Source organism: Otolemur garnettii, unplaced genomic scaffold (assembly GCF_000181295.1).
Source record: "Otolemur garnettii isolate 467f Iridium unplaced genomic scaffold, OtoGar3 scaffold00125, whole genome shotgun sequence".
NCBI lineage: Eukaryota > Metazoa > Chordata > Mammalia > Primates > Galagidae > Otolemur > Otolemur garnettii.
In genome coordinates this window covers 1,371,982-1,390,316 of record NW_003852520.1, presented here as the reverse complement: position 1 = coordinate 1,390,316, position 18,335 = coordinate 1,371,982, and the positions used below count along the sequence as shown (strand labels likewise).

The 18,335-nt window shown below is 40.0% G+C and overlaps 1 protein-coding gene and 1 pseudogene across 1 annotated transcript in view; one reads left to right on the top strand and one right to left on the bottom strand.

The window, feature by feature from the left end:
- NUP107 (nucleoporin 107) overlaps nt 1–18,335 on the top strand; it is a 58,634-nt gene that overhangs the window by 27,840 nt on the left and 12,459 nt on the right. The window contains exons 12-22 of the mRNA XM_023517917.1: nt 638–751; nt 4,581–4,671; nt 4,818–4,894; nt 8,207–8,266; nt 9,159–9,304; nt 9,422–9,470; nt 12,870–12,939; nt 14,252–14,370; nt 15,039–15,077; nt 17,283–17,433; nt 17,829–17,941. Of these exons, the coding sequence (XP_023373685.1) occupies nt 638–751; nt 4,581–4,671; nt 4,818–4,894; nt 8,207–8,266; nt 9,159–9,304; nt 9,422–9,470; nt 12,870–12,939; nt 14,252–14,370; nt 15,039–15,077; nt 17,283–17,433; nt 17,829–17,941 (1,029 nt within the window). The remainder of the gene's footprint in view (nt 1–637; nt 752–4,580; nt 4,672–4,817; nt 4,895–8,206; nt 8,267–9,158; nt 9,305–9,421; nt 9,471–12,869; nt 12,940–14,251; nt 14,371–15,038; nt 15,078–17,282; nt 17,434–17,828; nt 17,942–18,335) is intronic.
- Nucleotides 18,047–18,134, bottom strand: LOC111727819 (annotated as a pseudogene).

The window sequence follows — 18,335 nt, the reverse complement described above, 5'->3', positions numbered from 1 at the left end:
GAGGCAGGAGACTCGCTTGAGCCCAGGTGTTGGAGGTTGCTGTGAGCGTGATGCCACGGCACTCTACCCAGGGGGATAGCTTGAGGCTCCGTCTCAAAAAAATAAATAAATAAATAAAAATCATGTCGCAAATTCCAAAATTTCAACCCTTGGCATAAGTTGGTTGATCCCAAACTTGATCTTAATAGGCTCCCTTCACTGTGTCCTCACAAAGTGCTAGCTGAGCACCTCCTGGTTACAGAGTAGATTTCTTCAGTTCCCTTGTGCTCCTGTCCATCTAGCTCCAGCCCTGTTTGGACTCACCTTGGCCATTCAGCTGCAGTCGAGGAAGCTCATGCAGCTTCCGGTGTTTCCTGGGCTGGTGTAGGCTGCAGTGTTGCTGGGTTGCCTGCCTAGGAATGCCCTGTGTGGGGCATGCCTAGGGGTCTGTTTTAAGGGGGAAGCAGACAATTGCGTGGCTATTTGGACACTTGTGACACTTTGTTATATAACTGAATTGTAAGTGGATTTATTTCAGTATATAAACTCAGGACAGGTTTATCATTGTTTCAGTGATGTTTAAAATGTATGTAGGCACAAAGTACAAAGGATTTATGATTCTTTTGTGGGGGTTGTTTTTGTTTTTTTATTCTTACAGGACCCTGATGCTCCCATCAGACAGAAGATGCCCCTTGATGATCTGGATAGAGAAGATGAAATTCGATTACTTAAATATCTTTTTACCCTAATCCGTGCTGGAATGACAGATGAGGTAATCACGTGTACCCTGCTTATATCCACTTTCAAAAGTCAAAGACTCTGAGTTGGAAAAGATTTTGTGGCTCTCCTAGGACACTTCCCCAATGCAGTAATTCCATTTTCTGTATTTCTAGATCTGACTTCCTGTTTGAACATTTCCAGTGATAAGGAGCTCATTGCTTTGGAAAGCAGTGTACTCTAACTTATACAATTTTAATTATTAGAAAAATTCTTATAAGAAGTCAAACGTGGCTCAGCGCCTGTGGCTCAAGCCTCTAAGGAGCCAGCCACGTACACCTGAGCTGGCAGGTTCGAATCCAATGGGCCCACCAAATAGCAATGACGGCTGCAACCAAAAAATAGCCGGGCATTGTGGCAGATGCCTGTAGGCCCAGCTACCCTGGGAGGCTGAGGCAAGAGAATCGCTTAAGCCTAGAAATTGGAGGTTGCTTTGAGCTGTGATGCCATAGCACTCTACCCAGGGTGACAGCAAAGTCAAACGTTACCTTCCTGTACTGTGCTTGTGCTTTAAGTGTACCCTCACTATTTCTAATTCTAATTTTTAAGAGTACAGAGTAAATCTAATGCTGATTTTAAGTGACACTATTTAGGTACTTGAAGACTATGATAGCCCTGAGACTTCCTCCTTTTAATCTCACCTCTTTCCTATGTGTGTGAGGCTAGACATGGTGGTCCGTGATGCCTGTAACCTCAGCACTTTGAGAGGCTGGGATGAGAGGATCACTTTGAGATCAGGAGTTTGAGATCAGCCTGGGCAACATAGTGAGACCTTGTCTCTTCCAGCATGTATACCTGTGGTCCTAGCTACTCAGGAGACTGATGGAGGAGGATTGCTTGAGCCCAGGAGTTGGAGGCTTCTGTGAGCTATGATTGCACCACTGCATCTCAGCCTAGACAAGAAAGTGAGACTCTGTCTCTAAAAAAACAAAATGTGTGTGATAGTTAAGATCTTGGATGTAGAATGTTAAGTATCCCACTAGTTTACTGATGGCTCTGTTGGTCTTTTAGATGAGATGGTCCGGGGCATAGGCGTTTCAGTCTGCGGGTGTTGGGCTGCCCCTGTGCTATGGCGGAAGGCAGCGTTCTTCAGGTAGAGGAGTTGTAGTTCAAAGGGCTTGTTTGTTCTTCAGCATTAACCATCATCAGTGTATATTAAGTAATTTCTTATAGCAGTCAGTCTTGAGTTATTAAGCCTCATTTTATTTTTTATTAAGAAGATAATACATGCCCACATCTGAGAAAAACATAAATTCAAGTCGGGGGAGAGAGTGAGGATCGGTGTGCTCTCACCTAACGGGCATTTAGCCCACTGACAGGAATTGGGCAGGGGTACGCAGCCTGCTTCCTGGGCGAAGGGCTCACCTACAACTTGGACTTTATCTAACATTGCAAACAATCTTACCTAATTGTGTCCTTACATTAATCTGACATTAGAAAACAAAGAAGTTGAGGGGGGTGCCCGTGGCTCAATGGAGTAGGGCACTGGCCCCATATACCGGAGGTAGCAGATTGAAACCCAGCCCCCGCCAAAAACCAAAAAAACCCAAAGAAGTTGATACTACATATTCATTTATTCAGAAAGTAAGTCCCAAGTAAATATTTCTGGCTAGTGTGTAAGATACTAGTAATTGCAACACCATGAGAGGGTCTTATTTTAGAAACTTTTTTTTTTTTTGAGACAGAGCTCACTCTGTCGCCCTTGGTAGGGTGCTGTGGCATCACAGCTCACAGCACCCTCAAACTGTTGGGCTCAAGCAATTCTCTTACCTCAGCCTCCCAAGTAGCTGGGACTACAGGCACCCGCCACAACACCCAGCTATTTTTTCGTTGCAGTTGTCATTGCTGGTTAGCTGGTCCAGGCTGGATTGGAACCAGCCAACTTCGGTGTTTGTGGCTGGGGCTATAACCACTTGCCATGGGTGCCGAGCCAGAGGGTCTTATTTTTAAAAACAGATAATAAAATCATATTACTGAACATTGAAAAATGGAAACTCCAGGTCTCACTAGCTTTATATAGTCATAGATATATGACTTTTCTCTTTTGTGTGTGTATATATATTTTTTAACATAATCATAATCATAGCATACATTCAAGATTTTTTCTCTCTTTTTTTAACAACTTTTATTTTACTTTTGAGACAGAATTATTATATCACCCCTCGGTAGAGTGCCATGGCATCACAGCTCACAGCAACCTCAAACTCTTAGACTTAAGCAATTCTCCTGCCTTAGCCTCCCAGTAGCTGGGATTACAGGTGCCCACCCTAACACCCAGGTTTATGTTGTTGTTGTTGTTGTAGTTGTCATTGTTGTTAGCAGACCCAGGCTGGGTTCAAACCTGCCTGCCTCGGTGTGTGTGTCCGGTCCCCTAACTACTGAGCTATGGGCACTGAGCCTTAACAGCTTTATTGAGAGAAAATTTGTATATCATACAATTTACCCTTTTAAGTGATACAATTTAATGGTTTTGGTAGAAGACATTATTTTGATTATGTAATAAATATATGTAAGAAAATTTGCCATTTTAGGCATCAATTGATGGCATCAATTACATTAATCTTACTGGAAAACCATCATCATCAGTTTCCAAAACTTGTTCATCATCGTAAACAAAGACTCTGTTACCAGTGTGAACTAACTTCTCATCCCCCCTCACTCTGCCCCTGGTGACTTCTAATGTACTTACTCTTTCTATGACATATAGGTGGAATCATACTACATATTGCGTTTAGTAGAATAATACAATATTTGTGCTCCTGTATGTGGCTTATTTCATTCAGCATAATGTTTTCAAGGTTTTATATTCAGTTTTTATCCTTTTTTTTTTTCTGATAGCACATGAAAACATTTTTCCATGTTAATTGCTACTGAGCTGTCATAAGCTTTAAAGGTCATAACTCAATGACACTTGAGATATTACATTCTTTAGTTGTATTAATCAGGCTGTCTAGGTTCAGGTGACAGAAACCTAACTTCGGTCTATGTGTGCTTACAAGGGAGAGTTGGTTGGGTGGTGCAGCTAGGATGTCTAGCGGGCTATGTGTCGCTTTGAGCAGGGTCCACAGACTCTGAGGATGTCACCAGGGTGCTGTCTCTTTCCAAGGCTCGCAGCTCTGCCTGCTTTTCTGTAGCTTCAGTCCCAGGAAGCCACCCCATGTTATCCCAGAGATGGCCGACAGAAGCTTCAGGCTTACATTCTCCTGCCAGCCAGCAATCCCAGCAGAAGGGATGTATTCTCCTTCTCAGTATCTCTGGCAAGAGTCTCGGTGGTGAATCTTGTTAGATCACGTATCTAACCCTGGAGTTGTGCAGTGGGATCGGGCTTATCCGAACCATATAAAATAAGAATGGGGAAGAGATAGTTTCCTACAGGTGTTAGAACCACAGACAAGCATCTACCTTACTGACGTGTTAACACATCTTACTGTTTATACTGAACACAAGGAATTACCAAATTCTAAATAAGTAGTAGCACCCTTGTCATTATAGAGTCAGTGTTTTTGTGATACTTTCGTGTACTTTAACATCAGCCTCTTTTAACCCCATCCATTTCTAGCAGAATTAAATGTCAGTGGGTACCGCGGGAACCTATTATTAAACCTAAAATCAAAGAAGAAAGGAGTTATTAGGGATGAAGATGGAGGCTGCAGAAAGACACGCACGTGTTGGTGCAGTGGAAGGCCAGCACTGATCGCTCCATCACCCTTCGTAACAGTGGTCCCATGTGTTGTCCAGTTTTGTCAGATATTAGTTTACCAGAAGGCGCAGGAACTTTCAGCACTATGCTGGCCATTTGACTAACTGTCATCTTTGTCCCCAAGGCACAGCGGCTCTGTAAACGCTGTGGTCAAGCCTGGAGAGCTGCAACGCTGGAGGGCTGGAAGTTGTACCATGACCCCAATGTGAACGGAGGTACATTGTAGATTCTAATCTGGCTGTTGGAGATGCAGGCACTTAGCTCTAAATTCCAGTCTTTGTGAACGATAGATCTCTTTATAAATAATTGAAATACTAATTTATTTTAAACTATAAATTTTCTCTCTTTTATCATTTTATAGGAACAGAATTAGAGCCTGTAGAAGGGAATCCATATAGACGCATTTGGAAAATAAGTTGTTGGAGAATGGCAGAAGATGTAAGATACATAATTACTCACTGATCCTGATTTTATTCCAGTTGACGTAATGGGAGCCCTGCTGAGGGGCTACAGAACATGCAGAGGCACATAACACTGAAGTTCCGGTTTCCAAAGAACTCGCAGTGAAGTGGAGAAACAGGCTTACCTTCCTACCCAGTTAGCCAGTTTCTCACTAGAGTTCAACACTGGTGTAAGGCACACTTGTAAACGCCGTGCCAAGTGAGTCTAGGGAAAGCCTCAGGCTAACGCTTAAAGCTGGCTTCCCAGGGGAGACAACTGAATTGAACTTATTAAAATTAGTAGGATTTGGGTTGTTGGAAATAAGAGGAAGGAATTCTTGGTAGGGTACATAGGTTGAGAAAGTAAAGAAAAGGTAAGTCTACCGGGTTGGAGTAGAATGCTCATAAAAGGGAAATACAGTCACTTCTGACATGACATACGCGTTCCTAAAAATGATTTCAGCATGCACAATCATGGAAACACCTGTGGGGCTTATGGGACAGGGGAGTTTAGAGGACAATGCTCAAAAACTTCATCAAGTAAAGCAAGCAGACAGCCCTCAGAATGGGAGAAGATATTTGCAGGTTATATCTCCAACAGAGGTTTAATAACCAGAATCCACAGAGAATTCAAACATATTAGCAAGAAGAGAGCAAGTGATCCCATCTCAGGGTGGGCAAGGGACTTGAAGAGAAACTTCTCTGATGAAGACAGGCGCGTGGCCTACAGACATATGAAAAAATGCTCATCATCCTTAATCATCAGAGAAATGCAAATCAAAACCACTTTGAGATAATATCTAACTCTAGTAAGATTAGCCCACGTCACAAAATCCCCAAACCAGCGATGTTGGCGTGGATGTGGAGAAAAGGGAACACTTCTACACTACTGGTGGGAATGCAAACTAATACGTTCCTTTTGGAAAGATGTTTGGAGAACACTCAGAGAACTAAAAATAGACCTGTCATTTGATCTTACAATTCCTCTACTAGGTATATATCCAGAAGACCAAAAATCACATTACAACAAAGATACTTGTATCAGAATGTCTATTGCAGCCCAATTCATAATTGCTAGGTCATGGAAGAAGCCCAAGTACCCATTGACCCACGAAAGGATCAATAAATTGTGGTATATGTACACCATGGAAAATTTTGCAGCCCTAAAAAAGGGTGGAGACTTTACCTCCTTCATGTTTATATGTATGGAGCTGGAACATATTCTTCTTAGCATTTCTCCTCAAGATAGGAAGAAAATTTATCCAATATACTCAGCCCTACTGTGAAACTAATTTATAGCTATATGAATGCTATATGAAAGCTATAACCTAATTTTAGCCCAAGAATATGGGGAAAGGGGAGAGGGAGGTGTGGGGAGGGGGGGGGTGGATAAGTGGAGGGAGGGTGATTGGTGAGACCACGCCTATAGTTCACCTTACAAGGGTACATGTGAATCTTTCTAAATGTAGAATATAAATGTCTTAACACAATAAGAAAATTACATGAAGGCTGTGTTAATCAGTTTGATGAAAATATTTCAGATAGTATATAGAACCAGCACACTGTACCCCATAACTGCATTAATGTACACAGCTATAATTTAATAAAAAAAAAAAAAACTTCATCAAGGTCAGGTACAGTGACTCATGCCTATAATCTTAGCATTTTAAGAGGCTAAGGCAAGAGGGTGACTTGAGCCCAGGAATTCCAGACCAGTCTGGGCAACATAGCAAGAACCTGTCTCTACAAAAAAATTAAAAAATTATTTGCCAGGCCGGGTGGCGCACACCCATAGTGACAGCTATTTGGAAGGCTGAGAGGCAGAAGGGTTTCCTGAGCCTAGGAGGTCAAGGCTGTAGTGAGCTATGATCACACCACTGCACTCCAGCCTGAATGACACAGTGAGGTCTGTCTCCAAAAAAGAAAAGAAAATTTCATCAGTGGTACATAAAAAGATAAAAAGTTAGTAAAAATGATAGCACAGTTTTTTTGTTTGTTTTGTAGAGACAGTCTCACTTTATTGCCCTGGGTAGAGTGATGTAGCATCACAGCTCACAGCAACCTCCAACTCCTGGGCTTAGGTGATTCTCTTGCCTCAGCCTCCAGAGTAGCTGGGACTACAGATGCCGCCACAACTCCCAGCTATTTTTTTGTTGCAGTTTGGCCGGGGCCGGATTTGAACCCACCACCCTCAGTATATGGGGCCAGCACCACTGAGCCACAGGCGCCATCCAAGAGCACAGTTTTATAACTGTCGGACAGTTAAGAAATACATAAATACTGAAATAAATATGAGACTCTACCTTGAAAAGGTCCTGAAGTTTGTAGAATTGGGTGTCCAGAGGATTGCATAATCTTGAGGGTGTGTGGCATGGCCATGGCAAGTATACTCCGAACTGAATAGACTGATGACTGAGAAAGTAATTTAGAAGCCTGTCAGAATTACTTAGATGCTAAGTAATAAGGGCCTGTTTGGGATGATAGATGAGCCTGGGGACTAGAATGGGTTGGGGAGGAGGCAGGATTGGTAAGGGCCTGAGGTTGGAACAGCACAGACAGGGGCTCCTTAACATCTGAGTCTCCGTTTGGATGACAAGGAAACTGGAAATGCCATTGATAGAATTCTAGAAGTAAAATGGAGTAATTTGGGCAGTACCTGTGGCTCAGTGGGCAGGGCGCCGGCCCCATATACCTAGGGTGGCGGGTTCAAACCCAGCACTGGCCGTGCTGCAACAAAAAAATAGCCGGGCGTTGTGGCGGGCTCATGTAGTCCCAGATACTAGAGAGGCTAAGGCAAGAGAATCACCTAAGCCCAGGAGTTGGAGGTCCCTGTAAGCTATATGACCCCACTCTACCGAGGGTGATAAAGTGAGACTCTGTCTCTACAAAAAAATTAAAAAAAAATAAAATGGAGTAATTTGATGAACATAATTCTAATCATAGGAATGAGATAACAATCTTGATGCTGTTCTTAGGTCAGTATCAGGGAATGTTAGGTATTAATAAACTTTCTAGGACAAAACACCTCTATAGGTTCTATCTATAATAAAATTTTATTATAAATAATCAAAATATTCATTAGAGTTGATCCGTTTTCACCCTGTATTTGAAATTGAAGTGTCTGACTTTTTCCTGAGAATTTTAGCACTGATTATTCATCAAACTGAAGTCCTTTCCTCTTATTACCCCACTAGATCTTTCACAAAAGTTTAGAAACATGTGAATAAAAAAGATTACAAAATTTCAGATTATGAGGAAAATTGATATACTAAGAAAAAAATATTTCAAGTTTGTTTATATTGTATTTTAGGAGCTTTTCAACAGATATGAGAGAGCAATTTATGCAGCTTTAAGTGGGAATCTCAAACAGGTATGTAATCTATCTTAATCCTCACTTTTTTCCTATGGTATAAAATTAGATACATAAAATATTCTTGCCTGAGAAATATACTTGGCTAAGAAAAAGGCAGAAAAAGAGTTTAGATAAAAATGGCTACTTTTTAATTTAAAATAAAGAAAATAGTCTAATAATTGCATGTAACAAAACATAATTAAGCTAGAGTAGCAATGATAGAGATAATTGTGAAACAGAATAGTAATCTGTGCTGCTTAATTTGATGTATCCCATTCATACGCATTTTAATGAAATCAGACTTCACTTTATAATTAAGAATTGTAAATGTAATTGCAACATACATTTATCGATGACAGGGAATGCACATAACCATATCCAGAAATGCACCGCTGAGCACTGACTGCTTGTCTTGTCTCCTATAGGGTGTCCATACAGTTCGTGTGCAGTTTCAGATGGACAGAATAGTTGTCTTATTTTAAAGGCTGTTCTCACCATTCACCACTACTCCCTACATTTTTTTTTTTGGCAGTTTTTGGCGGGGGCTGGGTTTGAACCCACCTCTGGTATATGGGGCCGGTGCCCTACTCCTTTGAGCCACAAGTGCCACCCAGATTTTATAACTGTTTTGAGGGATGCTGTAATAATCAGTTGAAATACCTTCTTATATCAGCATGGAAAATGGTCACTATTATGAACGTGATATGGAAAAAAAAAATCTTAGTAGTTCAAACAAATTAGAAGATGTAGTTTAGAGGAAAGAAGGTTATTTGATCTCATTTTTTTAAGTCCACAATATTTTATATCATAAAATGACTTTATACATCTGTCACATTGATGGATGTAATTGCTTTTCCTTTCTTTATTACTGGCTATGTCTCTGTGTTTCTGTTTTGGAATGTGGAAAAAGCTGCTTCCTGTCTGCGACACCTGGGAGGACACGGTGTGGGCCTACTTCCGGGTGATGGTGGACAGCCTGGTGGAGCAGGAGGTCCAGACGTCGGTCATGACTCTGGATGAAACTGAAGAACTTCCCCGAGAATATTTGGAATCCAAGTGAGTGTTTTGTTTTTAGCCATGGTGACTTGACGTGTCCTCCTTTTGATGTTTTATTTTATGGCCTTTTCTCACAGTATTAATATTATTCTATCCTTTTCCTGTTTTCTTTTGAAGTTGGTCCTTAGAAAAAGTTTTTGAAGAACTTCAAGCTACTGATAAAAAGGTAAATGTTCGTATGAACATGTTATATATCTGGAATGGGAAGCAAAGTTATGCTCTGTACATTGTGGCTGAAAGGGAAAAAATATGTGACTTTGGTTCTTTTCTCTCTTCTTTTTCTCATCCAAGTAAGAAACATTCTTTGGAAGGAAGAGGCTTAATTATGTAAATGACATATCATTTCTGTTTCTTTGGCTTAGGATTGGTTTCGTCTGAGTATGTGTCTGTAAGCTACATTTATCTTTCCTTTTGAAAATTTAAAGTATATACTGGAAAATTAATGAGAATTTCTTTTCCTAAATCTCAAAATAATCTAATTTTTTTAAATCATTCTTTTACAAATTTTAAATAACTAACATAATATTTTATGTACTTATAACAATAAAATAATCTAAAAGTATATAAATAAGACTTTTATAATAACTTCCTCCCAACCCCTTTATGATTATTCTTGTTCCCCTGAAATGATAATGAACTGATTTGTATTCTTTCCTGTCTTTTTCCACAATCTTACAAATATCTAAATAATGTAGGTATTCCAACGTATAATTTTGGTTTTGTTGTTTTTCACATCTGTATGTACTACATACAGTATTCCATAACGTGACTTTTTTTCTCTTAATGACTCTCTCTCCAAATTAGTTGATAATTTTAGCTTAACTTAATATATGCTTTTTTTTTTTTTTTTTTTTGCTGGGGCTGGGTTTGAACCCACCACCTCCGGTATATGGGGATGGCGGCCTACTCTTTTGAGCCACAGGCGCTGCCCCTAACATACACTTTTTAATAAATACATAATGTTCTGTAGAAAGATGTATAATTTTTTCAAATCATGTTTTTTGGGTGATATTTTAGGTTATTTCTAGTGGTAATGAACCTAGGTTTACGTGTGTGTGTCTGTGGTACCTGTGTGCTCATTGTCCTATTTCTTTAGGACACGTTTCCTGAGAACAGGGTTGCTGAGTGAAAGAGTATGTGCTCTATACCTGTGCATATGTATCTACAGTGACTAAATTATCTGAAAACATCGTGTTGTACACCTTTAAAACTGTATACAATAAAAATTAAAAAACATTTTGAAATGGAAAATTAATTACTTTCAGCTTTTTTTTCTGTTGGGTTTTAGTTTTTCCTTATTATTATGGGAGCCGTTTGTATAGTAAGGAAATTAGTGCTTTTTCTATAAAGTGTTTATTACTAGGCTATTATATTGGAAATTTTAGCTAATAAACTAGAACAAGCAAATCAAGGAATAGACATAAATACTAGAAAAGGGGGGAAATTTACATATGACGGAGTATAAGTCTAGGAATTTAAGGCTCAGTAAGTTACTAGAATTAATAAGAGAATTTGTTAAAGTACCTAAACATAAGGCAAAGCCTAAAAAAAAAATCACAGTTTCTCTGTACTTATATTACAGAAAAAGATACAGCCCTGCCTCTCCCTAATCCCCACGTAAATGAATGACTGGAACTGAAGAGATCTAGGAATAAGACTAAGGGTTTCAGCACCTTCATTTAAAAACTATAGAATCATGGGCAGCACCTGTGGCCCAAAGAGTAGGGTGCTAGCCCCATATACCAGAGGTGGTGGGTTCAAACCCAGCCCTGGCCAAAAACTGCAAAAAAAACAAACTGAAATCTTATTGAGAGACATAAAACAAGACTTGAATCATGTTCCTGGATGAGTGGAATTAATGAAAATATCACTCATTCCAAATTAATATAGAAAACTAATGCTTTTGGATATTATTTCTGGACAGAAGATTTCCAAGTAGAAGAATAAGTGAAAATGGCAAGAGCATTTGGGAAAGAGGTGTTCAAATGTGACTTGAATTTATCCTTTGTTAACGGTATATATTGAGTATTAGAATTTTGATGCGGTTTTTTCCTTTCTTACAATGTGTATACATTTTTGGGGCACTCTCTGTATAAGAACTTACCAGATGTCAGAGGAGACCTTTCTTTTCAGAAGGAAGAGGTGGCTTGTTTAAATAATTGGATCTGGCATAATTGGCTTTCCATCTGGAAGGGGAAAAAAGATAGATTCTACCACATATAATGCAATTAAAATAAATTCTACGTAGACCAAAGGTCTGGATGTAAAAACAGTATATATATATAGTAAAAGGAGATTTGGATGACTATCTAAATAAAATTAAAATAGATTTGATAACCAAAAAAATCTCTATTTGAATCAAAAAATCAAGCTGTAGGTTGCTTAAAAATGGTTTTTTCTACTCTGTACCTGGTCACTATTTTGTTATTTTGGTGCCATTTGCAGAAGAGAATACCCCAAGAATGTTTTCAAGTACTGTTGAAAGATATATTTATTTTTCTTAAGTCACATGGCCCTTCCTTTTTGGTCCACCATAGAGTGCCAAGATGAATAGGAATAAAATATGAGAATGAAAGTTTAGGCTCAGCACCCGTGGCACAGTGATTAGGGCGCTGGCCACATATACCGAGGCAGGCAGTTTCGGATCCATCCGGGGCCTGCTAAACAACAACAAAAAATAGCCGGGCGTTGTGGCAGGTGCCTGAAGTCCCAACAACTTGCGAGGCTGAGGCAAGAGAATCACTTAAGCCCAAGAGTTTGAGGTTGCTGTGGGTGAGAAAGTGAGACTTTATCTCTAAAAATAAATAAATAAGAATAAAAGTTTAATAACGTACACAGAAATCAAATTGTTATAATACTTCTCTATTTTTTGTTTGTTTGTTTGTTTGTTTTTGAGACAGTCTCAAGCTTTTGCCCTCGGTAGAGTACCGTGGCGTCATCACAGCTTACAGCAACCTCATATTGTTAGGCTCAAGCAATCCTCTTGCCTCAGTTTTTTAATGTTTTTTTAGTAGAGACAGGGTTAGGGTCTTGCTCTTGCTCAGGCTGGTCTTGAACTTGTGAACTGAAGCAGTTCACCCACCTCAGCCTCCCAGAGTGCTGGGATTACAGGCATGACTTGCTACATCTGGCTGTAGTTCTATGTTTTCTCTTTTTGGGGGTGGGGCGGGCTGGGACTGGATTTGAACCCACCACCTCCAGCATATGGGGCCGGTGCCCTACTCCTTTGAGCCACAGGCACTGCCCCTAGTTCTGTGTTTTCAAAGGTATTGTTCCATTCTAGATTTGTAAGCCTTGAATATATTTCAAAGGCGATATCGTTCTCTTTTTTTTTTTGCAGCTAGGGCTAGGTTTGAACCCACCACCTCCAGTATATAGGGCCGGCACCCTACTCCTTTGAGCCACAGGTGCCACCCACCTTCTCTTATTTTGTTTTGACCTTCCTAAGGCTCTCCATTTTCAACTTTATACTGTATGTTCCTTCAAAAGTTTAATTTTTTTTAGTTTACCAATGGTAAATGCTATAGAACCACCACTAGAAGATTTATGGAAAAATCTTTTTCAGAGAGTTCTGGAAGAGAATCAAGAACATTATCACATAGTTCAAAAGTTCCTTATCCTGGGAGACATTGATGGTAAGATAAAATTTAATTTTGCTTTGTATGAGTTCTTCATTTTCTTATGGTAAAAGTTATCAAAACAGTGCATATGACTCACTAAATCTTTTGATCTTAAAAATATGTACCTATTGAAATAGAATTATTATTATTATTATTATTTTTAGACAGAGCTTCAAGCTGTTGCCCTGTGCAGAGTGCCATGGCATCACAGCTCACAGCAACCTCCAACTTCTGGGCTCAAGCAAGTCTCCTGCCTCTGCCTCCCAAGTAGCTGGGACCACAGGCGCCCACCACAACACCTGGCAATTTTTTGGTTGCAGGTTGCAGCCGTCGTTGTTGTTTGGCGGGCCCGGGCTGGATTCAACCCTGCCAGTTCAGGTGTATGTGGCTGGCGCCTTAGCTGCTTGAGCCACAGGCGCCGAGCCTGAAATGCAATTATTAATTGCTTTTAAAAAGTTTGAATTTGGGCTCGGCTCCTGTGGCTCAAGCGGCTAAGGCGCCAGCCACATACACCTAAGGTGGCGGGTTCGAATCCCCAGCCCGGGCCCGCCAAACAACAATGATGGCTGCAACCAAAAAATGGCCAGGCGCTGTGGCGGGCGCCTGTAGTCCCAGCTACTTGGGAGGCTGAAGCAGGAGACTCGCTTGAGCCCAGGAGTTGGAGGTTGCTGTGAGCGTGATGCCATGGCACTGTACCCAGGGGGATAGCTTGAGGCTCCGTCTCAAAAAAAAAAAAAAAGTTTGAATTTGGCTTGGTGCCCATATAGCACAGTGGTTATGGCACCAGCCACATGCACCGCGAGGTTGGCGGGTTCGAACCCAGCCCAGGCCAGCTGAGCAACAATGACAACTGCAACAAAAAAAATAACCTGCTGTTGTGGCAGGCACCTGTAATTCCAGCTACTCAGGAAGCTGAGGCAAGAGAATCGCGTAAGCCCAAGGGTTTGAGGTTGCTGTGAGCTATGACTCCACAGCACTGTACTGAGAGTGACATAGTGAGACTCTGTCTCAAAAAAAAAGTTTGAATTTCACCCAGATTCTGTTGAAGAGGGTGAACACTGTAGAGAGTTATATGATAGCCGTTCTCAGTGAGATGGTGATGTAACTGCGCTGTGGGGATGGAGTTCTCAGTGGGATGGTGAGGTGACCGCACTGTGGGGATGGAGTTCTCAGTGGGATGGTGAGGTGACCGCGCTGTGGGGATGGAGTTCTCAGTGGGATGGTGAGGTGACCGCGCTGTGGGGATGGAGGAGCATTCTTCCTAACTTGTATTTCTCTTCTGTTGATTTTATTCCTCTTGTTGAGTCTTTGCTTTGATGGTTCGCAGGTTTGATGGATGAGTTTAGCAAATGGCTTTCCAAAAGCAGAAACAGTCCACCTGGGCACCTCCTTCGGTTTATGGCTCACCTCATTTTGTTTTTCCGCACTCTGGGACTACAGACCAAAGTAAATAAAAATAAACAATTTACCCTTCTCCAAAAGGTTAATGCTATCATCAGGAAAACACTGCTTTTTTATGGTTGCTTTCTAGAAATGGGAAAAAGTGTGCAAAAGTCTTTCATATAGTCCTGGGTGGTCACTATTGGTAATTCACTGTGGGTGACCCTTGGGGTTTTAGTCTGTAACCACAGAATGATGTTGGCTACCTGGTTTTTAATAGATTTATAACTTTATTCTCATCAGCACCTAACTTTAAATTAGCCATCTGAGCTTAACTGACGAAATTCTATGTCTTTTAAATCTTTGTTGTTTTTTTTGTTTGTTTGTTTCTAAATACTTGAAACCATTTTGGTCAGACCACATATGGAAGGTAAATGATAAAGTAATTGAAATCTGGGCTTTGGACTAGGAGCTGCTTCTAGCTGTGATTCTTTGGTTCTTAGTTTCTTCTTCTGTGAAATGTGAATAATAATAGTAATTACCCACCAAGAGTTAATGGTTAAATCAGGCAATAGGTAAACTTTGCTAAGCACTTAGCCTGGTGTATAGTTACTGATCAAAGGTAAATATGAGACTTATTAAATCATTTAATGGCAGAATTTTTATTAGAAATTTTATTGCTTGTTCATATAATTAGTTGTGTATTTATAATTATGTCTTTTTTTCCTATGAAGGAAGAAGTTTCTATCGAAGTTTTAAAGACATACATACAGGTAAACTTTGAAAATCTACAACTTGATTCTTTTTACCATTTTAATGAAAACAAGTCAGAATGAGACTATTTTAATTCTCTATGGTAAGAAAGTTGTCAGACCCTTGAACAATGAGGGATTAGAGTACCAGTCCCCCATATAATTAAAAACTCACCAATTTGACTTCCTGAAAACATAACTCCTAACAGCTGCTGTTCACTGGAGCCCTCACTCATATCTTACATGTATCATACGCGGTTGTCCCTCAGTGACACAGGTTTACAGTACCGATTAATACAGTACAGGATTGTAAATGTATCTTTTCTTCCTTATGACTTTCTTAACATTTTCTTTTCTCTAGCTTACTTTACAGTAAAAATTCAGTTGACTCTTGAACAACAGTTTTGAGCTGCCTGATCCACTTCTACTCATATGGCAGATTTGTACTCCTGGGTTGGTTTCAGGACTCTCGTGGATGCCAAAAATCTGTGTATAGGCCAGTCCTGTAGTCGGCCCTGCAGAACCTGTGTGTATATGAAAAATTGGCCTTTCATACATGAGGATTTAGCAAATACTATATTTTCAATATGAATTTGGTTGAAAAAAATCTGCCGTATGTGTAGAAATGGATCAGGCAGTTTAAACCTCTGTTGTTCAAGAGTCAGCTGAATTTTTACTGTAAAGTAAGCTAGAGAAAAGAAAATGTTAAGAAAATCCTAAGGAGGAAAAGATACATTTACAATCTTGTACTGTATTAATTGGTACTGTAAACCTGTGTCATCTGTTTATAAGGTGAATTATCTGAAATGCCAAGTAACTACAGTCGCAGACCTCAATCTGGGTTATGTCTCAAGGACTCCAGCTTCTTGTGATGTCCCGACTTTTCTCTGCTGCTGGAGACACCCCCAGCATTACTAGTGGCACTTGGTGTGTGTCCTTTGTGTGATGGTGTCCTACTAAATGCAGTAAAAAATATGCAAAACTTGACATGGATCCCTTTTTACTGCTCACTTGGAGATGATTTAATACCACATGACTGTTTTTTTTGTTTTTTTTGAGACTCTTGCTTTGTTGACTGAGCCAGAGTGCAGTAGCATTGTCATAGCTCAGTACAACCTTGAAATCCCAGGCTCGAGTGATCCTCTTGCCTCAGCCTTCCAAGTAGCTGGGACTACACACATGTGCCACTATACCTGGTTAATTTTTCTATTTTTCATTGAGACAGGGTCTTTCTCAGGATGATCTCAAACTCCTAGCCTCTAGGAATCCTCCCAACTTAGCCTCCCAGAGTGCTGGTATTACAGGGGTGAAGCTGAGATACCTGGCAACATTGGCGGTCACTCTGATAGCAATAGGAGGCGGCTGTGAAATGTTTAAAGTAGAACAAATTACACTATAGTTCGTTTTATTCATTTATTTAATACTGTATCTTTATATCATTTGTATACGTTTCTTTAAACTGCAGATGGCACTGTATCATGTATGTCTGCATATGTTTTGGTACATCTTAGCTTTTTGTAAGAGATTTATGGGCCCAGCACAGTGGCTTGTACCTGTAATCCCAGCACCGTGGGAGACTGAGGTGGGTGGATCACTTGAGCTCAGGAGTTTGAGACCAGCAAGAGCAAGATCCCATCTCTAAATAACTAGCTGGGAATTTGTGGTGGGCACCTGTAATCCCAGCTACTTGGGAGGCTGAGGCAAGAGGATAATTTTAGCCCAAGAGTTTGAAGTTGCTGTGAGCTATGGTGCCACGGCACTCTCTCCAGGGTGACAAAGTGAGACTCTGTCTCAAGAAGAAGAAAAAAAAAAAAAAAAAATATATATATATATATATATATAAGAGATTTGTGTATATTTTATGATATAATTGATAAAATAGATTAGTATCTAAATTTATTTTAGGCATTTATGACATACCTAACTTTTTCTTAATTTATTCGCCATTTCTAGGCTATGTGTGTGGTTGGTCTCCAAGTTTTTTCAAATTGTTACAAATTTCAGAAACCTTTTCCAGTGTAGTATTTAGTAAGTCCACATATGAATGGACTCACATAGTTCAAACCTGTGCTGTTCAAGGGTTGACTATACTTTCTAGAACTTAAAATTATTCTGACTGAGAGCTCAAATCCTTATCTGTGTGAACCTCTCCTAAATATGTTTGAAATTCTGAAGCAAACTTTTCATTTTATTATTGACATGCTTTGATCTTTTTCTGTGTTTTAGCTTTTGATAAGTGAGAAGCACACAAATCTCATAGCGTTTTATACCTGTCATTTGCCTCAAGACCTGGCCGTCGCCCAGTATGCCTTGTTTCTGGAAGGCATTACAGAATTTGAAGAGCGCCACCACTGCTTGGAACTGGCTAAAGAAGCAGGTAAAAAGGATTGACAAGTTTCACATTGTAATTTGGGAATTTGGGCTCTAATTTTCAATCTTATTTCACATGAGAGGGAAAAAAAGGAGTAGGATTTTTGCTGAAGTTCTGTTTTAGGAATAAAATAACTTAGATTGTAACTCATATAAAATATCCTTAAATTATTAGCATTTTCTTTTGTAATGTCTTTCATATTTTACACACTTTTTTTCAGTACTTATTATATAATATTTTTTTTAATTGAATGGTAACTATGTACATTAATGCACATTAATGCACTTCTGATTTTACACACTTTTAAAGAATTACTATTCCAAATTTATCAAATTATTGTGACTATTTAGAGAATGTAAATGATTAATCTTTGTTTTTTGTCTCTTAAAAAAATTCTTTAGATTTGGATGTTGCAACAATAACAAAGACTGTAGTTGAGAATATTCGAAAGAAAGATAATGGTGAATTTAGTCACCACGATCTGGCCCCAGCCCTGGACACTGGCACTACCGAGGTGACTGGGGATGGCAGGGGGTGGTGGCTCCTACCAGTCCTTTATGTTGTTCTTCAGTGAGCTTCTACCTTAAACAAGTCTTCCCTGGTTTCTTTCTTTTTTCCACTTCAGCTGGGTAACAAGGTCTGGCAGGGGTACATCTCACATCAGCTTGAGGGCACCCAGTCATCATACTTATGAGCTACAAAAGGATCCGTGCTAGTTTCCTTTCTTAAGAATGTTTGTCAGCTCGACGCCTGTGGCTCAAGTGCCTAAGGCGCCAGCCAGATACACTTAAGGTGGCGGGTTCGAATCCAGCCCGGCCCGCCAAACAACAATGATGGCTGCAACCAAAAAATAGCCAAGCGTTGTGGTGGGCACCTGTGGTCCCAGCTACTTGGGAGGCTGAGGCAGG